The sequence below is a fragment of the Drosophila willistoni genome (assembly GCF_018902025.1).
Source record: "Drosophila willistoni isolate 14030-0811.24 chromosome 2R unlocalized genomic scaffold, UCI_dwil_1.1 Seg167, whole genome shotgun sequence".
Classification (NCBI taxonomy): domain Eukaryota; kingdom Metazoa; phylum Arthropoda; class Insecta; order Diptera; family Drosophilidae; genus Drosophila; species Drosophila willistoni.
Window position 1 is genome coordinate 14,331,992 of NW_025814050.1, and position 13,705 is coordinate 14,345,696.

Consider the following 13,705-nt stretch of genomic DNA (forward strand, 5'->3'; position numbering starts at 1 on the left):
TAATTAAGTCATTAAGTTAATAAACTCATAGGGAATTCAAAACCAGCTATAAAACTTTTAGGAAAATGAACCTTTTGTATTAATTCTTTAGTGTATTTGAAATAATGTTTGATTTTATGTAATGCAGATGATTGATTAAATGTTTAAAACTCCTCCTTCAAAAGTTAATAAACCAGATTACTACAATTGGAAGTAAGTCTTATATACAAGTCAAGAAAAAAGCTGGTGCCGAGCTAACACAGCATTTAAATAATCGGCTTGAGCATTTTATTGATATCGATTTATTTGATAGGTATCGGAAATAAACCATCACTAATCACAAGAAATAAAGAGCATATTTAATGCATAACATATCTGGTCGACGATGCCCCAAAAAAAATTTTTATTTTTATTCGGATCGGATTTCTAGAGATAATTCGAGTTATTTATCGACTGACTATTTCTGTAGTGAGAAAGGTCTATAGAAAACACAACACTTTAATCCCCCTTAGAGTTCAAAACAAATTTGTGTTGGTATTGAAATTACAAAAATCATAATTAAAAAGGGATCATTACTACATAATAGTTAAACAAAAGATATATGTAGCTGTATTTCAAAAAGAATTGCAACAGCTTCAATATACAATGATATGTGTTTTATTAATGGGGATATCGAATATTTACGGCCAGTCGTTTTGCTATATAAATGACCTTTGGCAAATATATAGAACCGCATTTGCAAAAACTAAAAAAAAAAACATAAACACAAAAAGTAAGGAAATTCTCCATTGTGCGGCATTTTGAGTTCCAGCCAGCTGCTATCGTTATCAAAATTCAAAAATTGTACAAAATTTATCGATTAGTTTTGTTTGATATTACTTATGAGATTATGAGAAAGATTTTTTTTTTTCTGATGAAGGATAAACTTAAAAAATCAGATAAATGATTTCAACAAAAATATAATTTTTTGGTATAAACTTAACAAAAATTTAAATTATAAAATTAAATTACAAATTAAGATAAGGGGATACCATTTAGTTAAGAACTTACGTTTAGGGGTTAAATTTGTTTGTTTTTATTTTTCATTTGTGAGATTTAGAATACATACCATCCTCTTGAGTGCGTAATATGATGGGATATGAGCGCGGACCATCGCCCACTTTGGTGCCAGCCAACACCCAGATTTTATACTCAGTCCAACGTTTCAGTTCATCGAGGACAATGCTGGTCATATTCAATGTCAAAGTGGTTGCCTCATCATCTTCACGGCCCACCTCAACGCAGAAGACCTTATAGTATATGATGCGTCCATTTGAACGCTCAATTGGCGGTGGCAGCCAGCTAAGGGCGATCATTGTCGAGCTGGTCGCTACGGCGGTGATATTGCGTGGCGGTGCACCTGGTACTAATTACATAATATAGATGGGAACGGAACGGTATTTGGATGTGTGCATTTCGATTTGTTTTTGGTTTTTTTTTGTTTGTTTGTTTCATGTGCAAAAGCCGTATAAAATTTTTTCATTTTTGGTTAAGAGATTGAGAGAGAGACAGTGTCATCATCATCATTATCATCATCATAATAGCGTTACAGGTAAACCAAATCAAATGAAAAAATTGTTGAAAACCCAACCAAAAGGAAATAAAACAAAACATGAAACGAAATGGAGAAAGAAAATAAAAATATATTGTTAAAATTTGTAAAACAAAATAAAACAACTGAATATCAAGACATAGATATATATAGGTATATTGAATATTTAGTTATAAAATATATCCAATGGTTTATGCAAATAATGTTTTGCTTTTATGATTCATAGTTTTTTGATGTTCTTGTTATTTTTAATTTTATTTGAATTGTGCATATTTTTTGGTAACGAGTTTTTGAGCTGAAAATATATTTTGTGTTTTTTTTTTTTTTTTTGAACTAGACTATCAGGAAATATAAATTTATTCAAATCATACTTATTTTTGCTATAAAATATGAAAATTAGCATGCTTTGATATAGAGAAAATAATGCATATAAAGAAGGTAAAATTTATATATATAAATATCTATAAAATACACTACAATAATTATGGTATAAACATTTATTTGCATAAACCATGTGGTATATAATATATAAACATAAAATATGAAAAAAAATTTTCCTAATAATTTCAAATGCAAAATCTAAGTAAATATGTTTATATATATTTAATTTTCAAAGTGCTTTTTCAAATGAATCACTGGCACATTTTGCATGCAGATAAATAACATTTCATTCAATTTAAGACATTCCACATTCACACAAAATGGAGTTTGCATTGAAGAAGAGGGAAGTTTATCATCACTTCGTCTAAGACTTCATGCTATTAAGCCACAAAACAATAATTGTCAAGAGTGGTATCACTTAAAACTTTAATTATGCCTCAAATTATAATATAAATAGGAGGAGTTTGGGGTTGTCTATACATACATTTGGTATATATGTATGTATATGTGTGGTTATATGGAAACCAAAAGTGTTATATTATGCACTTTTCACTTCCGGCATTTTGTCTACAAAATCAATTTTCTAGACATTGATAATAAACCGAGAAAATGCATAAAAGATGCACATACACACAGACACACACACACACACATGAAAAGTGTGTAAAAGCGATAGATTTAGCTACGTAAAGAGATATAAATAGAGACTTAGAAACAGGAAGACAACAGAGATTGGTTTGTCGCCTGGGAATTTTGGTTTTTGCGGTTGCCTTTTCGGTCGGTGCAAGTTGGTGCAAAATTGTGAGATACAAACATATATTTAGATAGATAGATAGATAGAGTTAAAGAGCTGCTTATAATTTACATGATAAATTTCACATTCAGCAAAACTAAAACTAAACCAAGAGACTATAATGGTAAATCGTGCATAACATATCATGCATTATTGTATACAAAGAATTTTGTGCATTATAATTGGAAGCAATTTGAATATAAATTAAATGCCATTTGATACTCATGTTGCTAATGTTGTCTGTTTCGGTGTTGTTCTGCTTAACTGAATTGGTTGGCGTGGTGTGGTGGTGTGGTAATGGTTTTATTTTGTACTGGATTTCTTGGTATTTAAAGTGGATTAGTTCATCAACAGATCAGAGAGTACTTATACGATTGACAATTGGAATAACATGATATGTAATTACATTCATTTTGATGTCACTATATAAACAATCCTGACAGTTTAACTACTTTCAATGCAGCAACGACCTGGGAAAATAATTCTTAATTTTTAATTTTTAATAAAAGAGTCCAAATTATTTTAATGTACTTTCCTAGTACTTTAATAAGTTAGTTAGCCTTACATTAACTTTCAAATATAGTAATAATTCGTTCTACATTTTACCTATTCGAACTAAATGAGATTTTTGTAATGTGTTTCTTTCAAACTTTAAACATTATTCAATCATTTTCATTCCAATTGTTGATTTATGAAATAGAAATTGATTTCTGATTCTGTTGTTAGCAACTTCAAAGAAATAATAAAGGAATTGATAAATAGACTTAATAGTGGTCTATCGATTGTTTTTAGAATGATTTGAAACAAATTCAAGTCATATGGGAATCGATTTTTTAATTAGTTCTATAGTTATGATATTTATTTAAAGACAGATAAATTAACTAGTGAAATGGTTTGGTTTGGTTTTTTCTGTTTTTATTTTATTTATTTCTCAAATGATTAACGACCGATTTTTAATAACTTTAAAAGTTATCAAGTTCGTTTATAAAGAAATGTCTTTAATTGATTTTAAATTAAATTGATATTAAATTAACTATCAACGGAAGAAATCATAGTATAAGTAGATGCCTAAAAATGATTTAAAGTTTTACTTTGTTATTGATATACATATCTCGCATAACTTATTTCCCAATTGGTATAACTTTCTCTGATCAGTTGATAAACCATTTATGTTTATATTTATATGGCAATGATATAATTTCTTTAGTATATAGTAATATAGTTTGTATATATAGGAGGTGTTCTATGTGCGTTTTATCTTATATATGTATGTAGGTATTTATGTATGTATCAGTATATTTATGTACTAAGTAAATTCACTGTAAATGTTTTATGTATTAAGTATGTTTTGTATAGTATAGTAATGCCTATGTAATGTATAATGTTGAGTATTTAAATAGTTTACTAAAAAAAACTTAATTATATGCTTGCAAGTAATCGAAACAATTACAAATCGTACAGTTTATATATGCATATATGTATAAATATATATATGGGTAGATATATAAATAGATTCATAAATGAAATATAAAATTGAAAAAGAGGGAAAAGTGCAAAGGTCACATAATCATCACATACCAGAAGATATCATTCATTCAGATCTTTTACCTGTATCCACGTAAGCTTAACACAAGGATTATTTTATCCTTTCGAACACAATCACACTCATACACACACAGTCTCTTATATACTTTTCAACTACATTTATATGGACATTTGTTGATTATGTAAATATATGTTTTATATATATAATATTCATAGTTATGTATAATATATGTTATATATATAATAAAATATGAAAATTCGCTGTATCACAAAATTATATTTGTACTTAAGCCTAAGAAATTGTGATATCAATTACTACGTCTCGACTTAACCTATAGATGTTATTATATATGGGGAATTCGATAAATTAATGAACTTACCATATTGTTTGGTGCGTACAGGAATCGGCGGTGTAGTAGCGCCTTCACCACGTTGAGATCTTGCCGCTAGCCATATATAATACAAGGTATCGGGATATAGACCATCAAGCGTATATGATTCCGAGTTCGAAATGCGCCTACCGTAGTGAGAGTGTAAGTGGTGGGGATTAGGAAATTGAATTAAAATAAATATCCTTATAAATGTTTATTACTTTCGGTCAATACTTACTTATGATGTGCCTGATTGGCATATGTGTCATTCCAATAGAGTTCATAGTGAACGATATTCTCACTGGAATGCGTGGGCTTCGACCATTGCAATGTGACTGCGGTCTCGCCGATATCAGTGGCCCGGAAATTGCTCGGTTGTGATGGCACACCTGTGCGTTTTTCGTATGGAAGGAGGCATTGGTTTGGTTTCGTATGGTTTTTCGGTATTGGCGCATTGATGGTATTCCATTTGGTTTTTGGTTTCGTAATAATGAAACGGAAATTACGGAAATTAAATAAAATACAAACAAATCAATGTGGCATTTATATTTATATGATGATGATGCCTCCCCGTCATTCATCTCCTTCAACTCATCCTACTCATCATTATCATTGAGGATGACAGACGCACACTAGACGCATCAATATGCAAAAATTTTTGGTAAACAAATGGATAGGAAATCGCATGAAATTGATTAAAATGCTCTATGGATGCCGATGCCATCATCAACAACATCGTCATCATCATCGTGAGAAGGAGACCAAAACAACAAGAACATAAAAGTCAACTGTTCTACATTTTGGCAAACCAATGGAAAATAGATTTCAATTTTATTTTTTTTTCATTTGGTTAGTTATCAGTTTTTGAAATCATTTTAAACATGAAAAAGAGTGGGCGATTGGTTTCTCTCTTGTGGTCGTCATTTCATTTTAAAGCACTTGTTTTTACACCTACCAAATGCATATATTTGCACAATCGAAATATACATATTCGACTATTAAAAGAAATATTGTCCTTTTCATTGCTCTTAGGTTACATGAAAAGCTTCTAAAGTTTCCTAATTCTAAAAAATGAAGAGCTAAAGACCAAGACAATAACATTTTTGAGACAAAAAGGAAACAGAATAGATAAAGCCTAGAGAGAATAGAAAGTATTGAAAATGAATAGTGAAAAAGAGGAAAAATACCTAAACAAGTGGAACAGATTTATAACGAACAAAGCAAAAAGCAATAGTACAAAACAGAGATAAATAAAACATAGAACAAAGATAGAAGACGAAATCGAGACTTAAAGGAACATAAAGAAGACAACATATGTATGGCCTATAAAACAAAAGTAAACACAAAAGAAGCGCAGACTAAAAGAGAAATTCAAATGCATAAGATAAAGGAAAGAAAATACTGCTCAATAAAAGTACTAAATCGTAAATGTTTTACTTAGAATCCATAGATGGATAGCCAAGAAAATGTATGTAATAAACGATTGACAAGTAAATGTGGAAACATTGATTTTCTCCTCAATCGTCTTCTCCTTTAGCGTCTTTGAAGTGGTTTTATAGACAATTTGCGACCTACATACATATACATATGCAACTATGTAGGTAAATTTACAAAGTTATTTATGTATTTACAATAAATTTGCGGGCAGGTCAAGAACTTAAGCCTATAAGACGAACGGACAAAAGTCTTCAAGTCATTGCAGATGAGACCAGACTAAAAACAGACCACATAACCTGGACCCAAACCGGTCACGCCCTAAGTCTAACAAAATGCAATTGCTTACAAGAGTCAAAGTTAATGAATATTTAGTTACATGCACACAGAAACACACATACACACAGAACAGTTACAAATGCTTGGATATAAATATTTCATTGGCTGAACACACGTTTCGCTTGACATTTTGTATTATAATTAAATAATTGGTGTGATCTATGTGGGTCGATTGAGTTGAGCAATTAAATTGCAAAATGTTTCGTTAGTCCGAATGAATTTCAAATTTCAAAATGTATTCTGTCTGTCTGTGTGTCCCTGTGTGTGTGCGTGCCTAATTGAAGCTGATTGGGCAATCAATTTTACTAAACTTACCTTGCTGAGCCTTCACTTGAACCGGCGTGGACATAGGACCAGCTCCCATTGAGGTATAAGCCTGTACACGAACCGTATAAATGGCATGGGGTGTTAGCTCCGATACCGTTGTCAATTCACTATTGTCAACCATTTGTGAATTCCATGAGGCTTCCGGCTGATTTGAATTGGTCGTGTAGTATACCTTGTAGCCCTATTACGAAAATTAAAAGAAAATTTATTGAAAGTTTCGAGCGATTCAATTTAATCTCTCTATTATGGTCTCGCTTCTCTCTGTCTATCTCTCTGATTATTTCTGTTTGATTCTTTTTCCTAACCATAAAGAATCTTTCGTTTGCTTTTGATAAATGTATTGCTCTGTGGTATTCCGGATTTGCAAACTTTATCATTTTGGCATTTGTGGTCGAATTGTGCAAGTTTCAACAGTTCACTCTCAAGACCACAACAATTGTGGCTTAGACTTGCTGCTATTGCTACTGCAGCATTGATTTCAAACGCAAATTTGCATTTAAACGCTCTTTTTAACTATCTTTCTCTCTTTCGTTCTTCGTGTGTGTCGTGTCGTCTATAGAAGGCCTAGCGCCACTTTTGGCCAATTTCCCTTTGCTTTTTCCAATGTGACAAAGTGTTGGCCATGCCACAGAGATGAAAGGGGATTCCAACGTTTAATATGCATGCAGCAGCAGCAGCTTCAATGGCCAGGTACTTACGGTCACTTGTCCATTGGGCGTCTCCGGTGGTTCCCAAGTAATAACCATAGTCGATGAGCTTAACGTGCGCACTTGGACATTACGTGGTGCACTTTCCATTTCTGCCGGACGTAGGCAACAGAACAAGAATGAAAATAAGAAAGAGAGAAAAAACATTAGCATTGATGACAAAGAATTTTCAGTAAATGGGCATGAAGAATGATTCGAATATTTATGAAATCCAGATATGTTATAGATCAAAAGTTATTAGTCAAAAGTCTTAGACTTTTAATATTTATTAAAAATATGTGGAATGGAGGAGACATTAAACATTTCTGCGCTTAATAGCCTTTAAAATTATTATAGAAATGTATATTTGCACTTTTAATCTAAGGGGTTTAAATAGGCTTTAAAAGGCTCAAAATGAATATTATTTTTAAATTTTTGAATTCGCACTGTTCCATATTTGATTAAAACAGGTTATGAAAGATACGAAACTAATTTTCCAAAAATATTAAGAGCAGAGTTAGTTTTTTTGTTTATGTTAATATTTTATTTGTGTTGTCTTAGCTTCACACAACCCTTACAACGAATTTGAGCTTTATAAATTGAGTCTGTGCAAAGGATGCAGACGCTTTAGCCTACGCCTGGATGTGTTGACAGCCAAATCATTGGCTAAGGGATTCGGATGAGCTTTAAGGCGGTCTCTACAGATAGTAGATGTTTATCTACTAACTAAGGGAAAATCAATACAAAATGTTGAACTTTTACAAAAATTCCCATCGTTTGTCCTAGAAAAATAAATTTTATATAAAGAGAGCAAACATAATTCTTTATTCTGACCATATGAATAAAAAGTAACCAAAATTTTAAAAATATTGATTGTTTATGTTTTGGAAATCTTTACCACCGATTGCAACATAATAATCCTGCATATCATTTGCGGATGAGCAAAAATTTTGAAAACGCTAAGGTCCTTTAATTTCTTGGGGGTCTAGAAGGTCTAGAACTGCAAGATCTTCGTTTTTTTTCAACTTCTTTGTCAAATGTAAAGTAATTGAAAATTCCTTTCAGTTTTGAGTGGAGCAAAAAGTGAGAACCGATTGGGTTACTTTAAATTCGTGCATCACTTTTTTTGGCATTTTGTTGCCCTCAAAGGAGGTCGGGAAGAGCATTCAATTCATAGAAAATGAGGCATTAGGGCGGCATTAGGTTGCACACAAAGAGATAGAGAGCTACCCACACTAGATGTATATGGATGAAATGTTTTTGCGAACAAACAAACACAGAAATCCCATCCATCACAATTCTATGCCAATGAGCTGATGTTTTATTGTTTTTGTTGTTTTGTCGTTTGGAATGGGTATTTCATGTTGAAAATTTTGTTGCCCCACAAAATTGCGTGTTGTTGATGGCTCGAGGCCATCATAGTGCGAATTTTGCATTTATAAACTGATTTTTGTTGCGCCACAACAACAAAACAATGCCGTGAGAGCATTGCGGGCAATGCATGTTAATTTTGTAGGCGTCAAATGGTCGAACAACTGCATCAGCCAACACATACACACCCACACACTCGCACATATACATATTCACATCCGTATTGGCAACGGCATAGAAATCAGAATGAGGCAGCATCTGCTGACTGCTAATTAGTGGGAATATATGCCTAAATTTCTCTTGCCATCTTTGAATTTTTGCCAACTGCCCTTTTCCCCACACAACCCCCCACCCACCCGTATACAGTTTAGCCTCTATGGATGAAATTGCCTACTCAATTGGTTAATGGTCAATCAATAAATTCCAATTCTCACAATTTTACTGCAATATCTACACAGCAGTTTTACCCACAATTTATATCGTAGTCATCTCATCTGTTACACAAGTGCTCCCCGGGAGCTCCTTTAGTCGATCCGTATCGGAAGAGAAGGAGCCATTGCCATTCCCTGGTTATTGCCTAAGATTTGCATGCACACACACATACACACAGCATCCACACCCAAGCGACTCAAAAATTGCAATAGGTTTGGTTTGCCTGCTACTTGGATTCATCTATCCAAAGTGTGGGTAGCATCACGTAAGCTGCATTTAAAAGCATATACATTACATACGGATACGCTCCATTAATATGTATCCCTTGCATGCTCAGGCACACATTCACACACACACACACTCATGCACTTGCACATGACTGCTCCTTATACAGCACTAAATTCAGAGGCCTCAGCAGGAGGCTCAACTTTAGAGAGAAACTCTACCTTTTACCTCCTTAACAGCAGCAGACATGGATGGCCTCTGTCTCTGTCTTTGGCTCTGTTGGAACATGTGCAGGTCATAACTATGACCTATTACATGACGAAAGAAGCTGTTAAAGAGCACGAGAGAATGAACCATTTTAAAGGTGGAATCCTAATATTGTACTTATGCCTGTGTGTATTAGAAAATTGGTTTAGCTTCGATGAAGCATAGCAGCATTCTGTTGCCTAGTAATAATTATACATTTAATTACCAACGATGCAATTGGTTTTAAGGTGAATATCCTGCATCAAACTTTCATTAATAATTAATAATAATTTAAGGTCTTAAATGAGGGAATATCCTTCTATCTTGCTAAGTAACATTATCCAGAAATATACATAACATTCAATTTAGAAATATTTACATTTTGCCAATGAATCTTTTAAACCTTTATAGTTAATTTTTAGAACTTTATAAGTAAAAGCAATTGCCGTTTCTACAAATCGTTCCAATACTATATCAGATCATTTTGTGTTGCATTTTTGTGATAATTTCTAAATATTTTGGAAAAAATGTATAAAAATGTGAATTTATTAATTCAAAATGTGATTGGGCAGTGATTGTAAATTACAGCCAATCTTCTGACTAGCTATAGCTACTAGGCCTTAAACTAAAAAATGTGAAATACTTTAAAGTTTAGTAAAACTTATCAAACTCTGTCAAGACAAGCAAACTCAAAACTTTAAGAATTTGTGGTTAGTAAACCGAAGCAGAAGTAATTACATACGGTTAAATTATTAAAAAATCAATCGATTTATTTGTTTGCGAAAATTTTGCTTTTAAGTTTCACCTACTGTAAATAGCATTGTATACACATTTGTTAATTTCAATTTAATTAGTTAATGGCTGTGCCATAACAAACAATTGCTTGAGTTTAACTTATTTTGTATTCTTTTAAAGATTTTAACTTAATCGAATAAGACTTGTGCATCTTTACTCCCCGTTCGCCATTTCAGGTACTTTTCATACTACAAAAGATTAGCCACTCTTTTATTTCAGCTGCTACCTGTTCAGCTGCTGCCAAGGAGGGGGAGAAAACCCTTCACTAGTGACACGTGTTAAGCAATGCGTCGACCTGTGATGCTTACTCCCTGTTTGTCTGTCTGCCTTTTTTTCAAATGCTGCCCAACAGCTGAACTATAAAAGTTCCTATCGAAATAATATTTCGAAACGATATTGGGCAAGCGATAAGCATAATTGCAGCAATAAAAGTTTTCAACTTTTTATACGACGTGGCTCAAAAACATAAAAAAAAAACCAACAATGCCAAAAAAATAGAAAGGAAAGGAAGGAAAGTAGACAGAGGCAGCAGCAGACAAACGTACGCTTATGCGCAATTGCCAGGACTAAAACAGCATTTCACACAGACACACACACACATACAATGGCATATACGCACACAAATACAGAGATGTTGATGCGCATTCAAACGAACGCATAACAATGCAAACTTTATGCATTGCCGCCTAGTCAGGTCGGAGAGGAAGAGCCAGGAGGAATACGTGAGTCGGCTGTCTCTATACATACACACATAGAAACATGCACGCACACACAGATACATATGTCAGATACATTTACAGTGGCGGATCTAGCATCACAAATATGCACAGGTTTGGATATTTGAAACAAATATTTGATTATCATTTTCCACTGCTTTTGTACACAATCTAGACAGGCCATAATGTCACTAAGCGAAGCAAATAACTTCAAAACTTTAAGCAGCTCTGACTTGGTCAACTAATAATCGAAATTAAAAAAGAATACAATTGGCAACAACTTGGAAATAGCATGGTAAATTTGAAAAATCTCAGTTTTGACCATAAATCATATTTGGAATTATAAGTATCTAATATATTAAATTCTTTAAATAGTATTAAATTGTATATTTTATTCTATCAGTAAATAAAGCCAAGTTTTTATATGATGACAAAGCAAGTTGGAGGCTAATTGATTAACATTGTTAATAAATTATTCAAATAATAACTGGTTACTAAATTAGGGAAGTCAGAAGAACCAATTGTAAACTCTTAGACTAAGCCAAACACTAGTATATGGTAACATATGTAATCCGACATCAACACGAATCGATGCTGAGACTCACAGGCTCTAAATAATCTCACTATACTAGAAATATTACAATATTTAAGCGTGATTAATAAATTATTCCATTAAAATCACTTATTTAGTATACTCGATGATGGTTATAACGATACAGATCATAACTATTAACTGCTTTGAGTTTAGGTTTGCATTAACATGAATCAAAAATTGCAATTGATTAAAATCTGTTAGCTACTAACTTCTTCAAAAAGATGATTAAAGATTGTTGCCAATTAACTTATTTAGGAGATAAAAACAAAACTCCAAGCCAAAGTAATATCTTCCTATATAAAATACTTTGTAATTTGGAATTAATTTCTTAATGGAATAATTACAGAAATCCGTCCCTGTCTGTGTCTGGCACAGCTGCGTTTGCAAAAATTTTTTCTTCTTTGTTTTTTTTTTTTTTTTTGGCTACTCGCATAAGATTGCATTTACCTTTGATTCTATCTGGGTTTAAGAATTTTTTTCTCTATGCTTCTCAACAATTGTTATTGAAATTGTTTTAGCAATCTTTTTTTGGGGGTTTTTTTTATAAATATATATTTGTAGGTATGTATATTTTTGGTGGGTTTTTTGTTTTTGGCAAAACATAAAATTTTGTTTGCTTAGGATACTTACTTGTGCCACCAAATGAGAAATCGCCTAAATGGTCGCAAAAGCATTTGTACAAAAAGAGAAAAGACATTACGAGAAAGGGTTAGTACCAACGCGTTAACATAAGTGGTAAGGAAAAAAAAGAACAAAACGAAACGAACAGAAACGAAAGAAAAGAAGAGTCTAAATAGCCATAAAATTGGTTAAAAATCCTTTTGAATGCAGCATGTGTAGAAAGGGGGAAAGGAACATAACGGAGAGACAGTTAGTTAAATTGTCTTTTTTTCTGCTGAATTCGTCTGATTCTCATACTTACTTGTCTCACCGGTGGTACATGTCGCTGGAGCCGATGGCGGTCCACGTCCAATGTTATTTACAGCTATCACATAGAATTCATATTCGGTATAGGGACTCAGAGCACGGACCACATAGTACATGGTAATGATGCCACTTATTTCGCTAAAGGCCTGATTGGCATTCTTCGGTTTATATTGGATTACATAATATTGCAAATCCTCGGGACCCTTATAGGACCACTCCAAACGCACTGAAGTGGCGGTCACCTCAGAGATTTGCACATCGGTGGGAGCCGTGGGTAGAGCTTTGATTAAAGAAAAGGCAGATTAGCTTTGCGATTTGAATCGTGGAGATCACTCAATACTTACATTGCACTTTCACCACCGATACCGCTTCGATTTGGCCCAACGAAGAGGCGGCTATACATGTGTAATTGGCGCTCTCTTGAATACTATTCAACTGCAAAACATTTCGTCCAATTGGTATATCATTCTCCGGTGTAAGGTCATGAGCACCTAAATTAATAAAAGTTATTAAAGTTTATGTTTAATTTGTAATTCAGTTCGCATACGAACTTACCCTTCATCCATTTCACGTGCGGCATGGGAGAGCCAACAGCAATGCAGGATAGATTTAGACTTGATCCCAACATTACCTCATTGATGGGCTCTGGTGGACGGGAGAATGTTGGGGGTACACGACGTACTTTCACATATAAATTTGTTGCCTTTGAATGTTCAGTGCCCACCGAATTTTCAGCTACACATTCGTATTTGCCTTGATCCTCTTCGCGGCTATTTTCGATTTGCAAGAAGCCTGCAAGAAAAGAGACATAAATAAATTCATAAGTACACATTTTTATTTGATTTATTTTAGGAAGTTTACAAAGTATGAACATCACAATCGACTTGCACACTTTGAATTTGAGAAAGAAGACACAATCACTCTTAAAGCGGAAGAGTTTTAAAATATTTTA

The 13,705-nt window shown here is 33.0% G+C and overlaps 1 protein-coding gene across 4 annotated transcripts in view; it reads right to left on the bottom strand.

Annotated features, from left to right (window-relative positions):
- The window catches only part of LOC6642302 (tyrosine-protein phosphatase Lar), a 138,425-nt gene that overhangs the window by 13,787 nt on the left and 110,933 nt on the right, over positions 1–13,705 (bottom strand). For 2 of the 4 annotated variants that reach the window (XM_047010567.1, XM_023175860.2), the window contains 9 exons: positions 13,309–13,545; positions 13,098–13,244; positions 12,758–13,033; positions 12,457–12,480; positions 7,459–7,559; positions 6,749–6,941; positions 4,899–5,049; positions 4,670–4,806; positions 1,088–1,384 (listed from right to left, as the gene is read on the bottom strand). In XM_047010567.1, the coding sequence (XP_046866523.1) occupies positions 1,088–1,384; positions 4,670–4,806; positions 4,899–5,049; positions 6,749–6,941; positions 7,459–7,559; positions 12,457–12,480; positions 12,758–13,033; positions 13,098–13,244; positions 13,309–13,545 (1,563 nt within the window). Of the gene's footprint in view, positions 1–1,087; positions 1,385–4,669; positions 4,807–4,898; positions 5,050–6,748; positions 6,942–7,458; positions 7,560–12,456; positions 12,481–12,748; positions 13,034–13,097; positions 13,245–13,308; positions 13,546–13,705 lie in introns of all 4 variants that reach the window. The other 2 variants (XM_047010568.1, XM_023175861.2) reach the window with 2 other exon arrangements.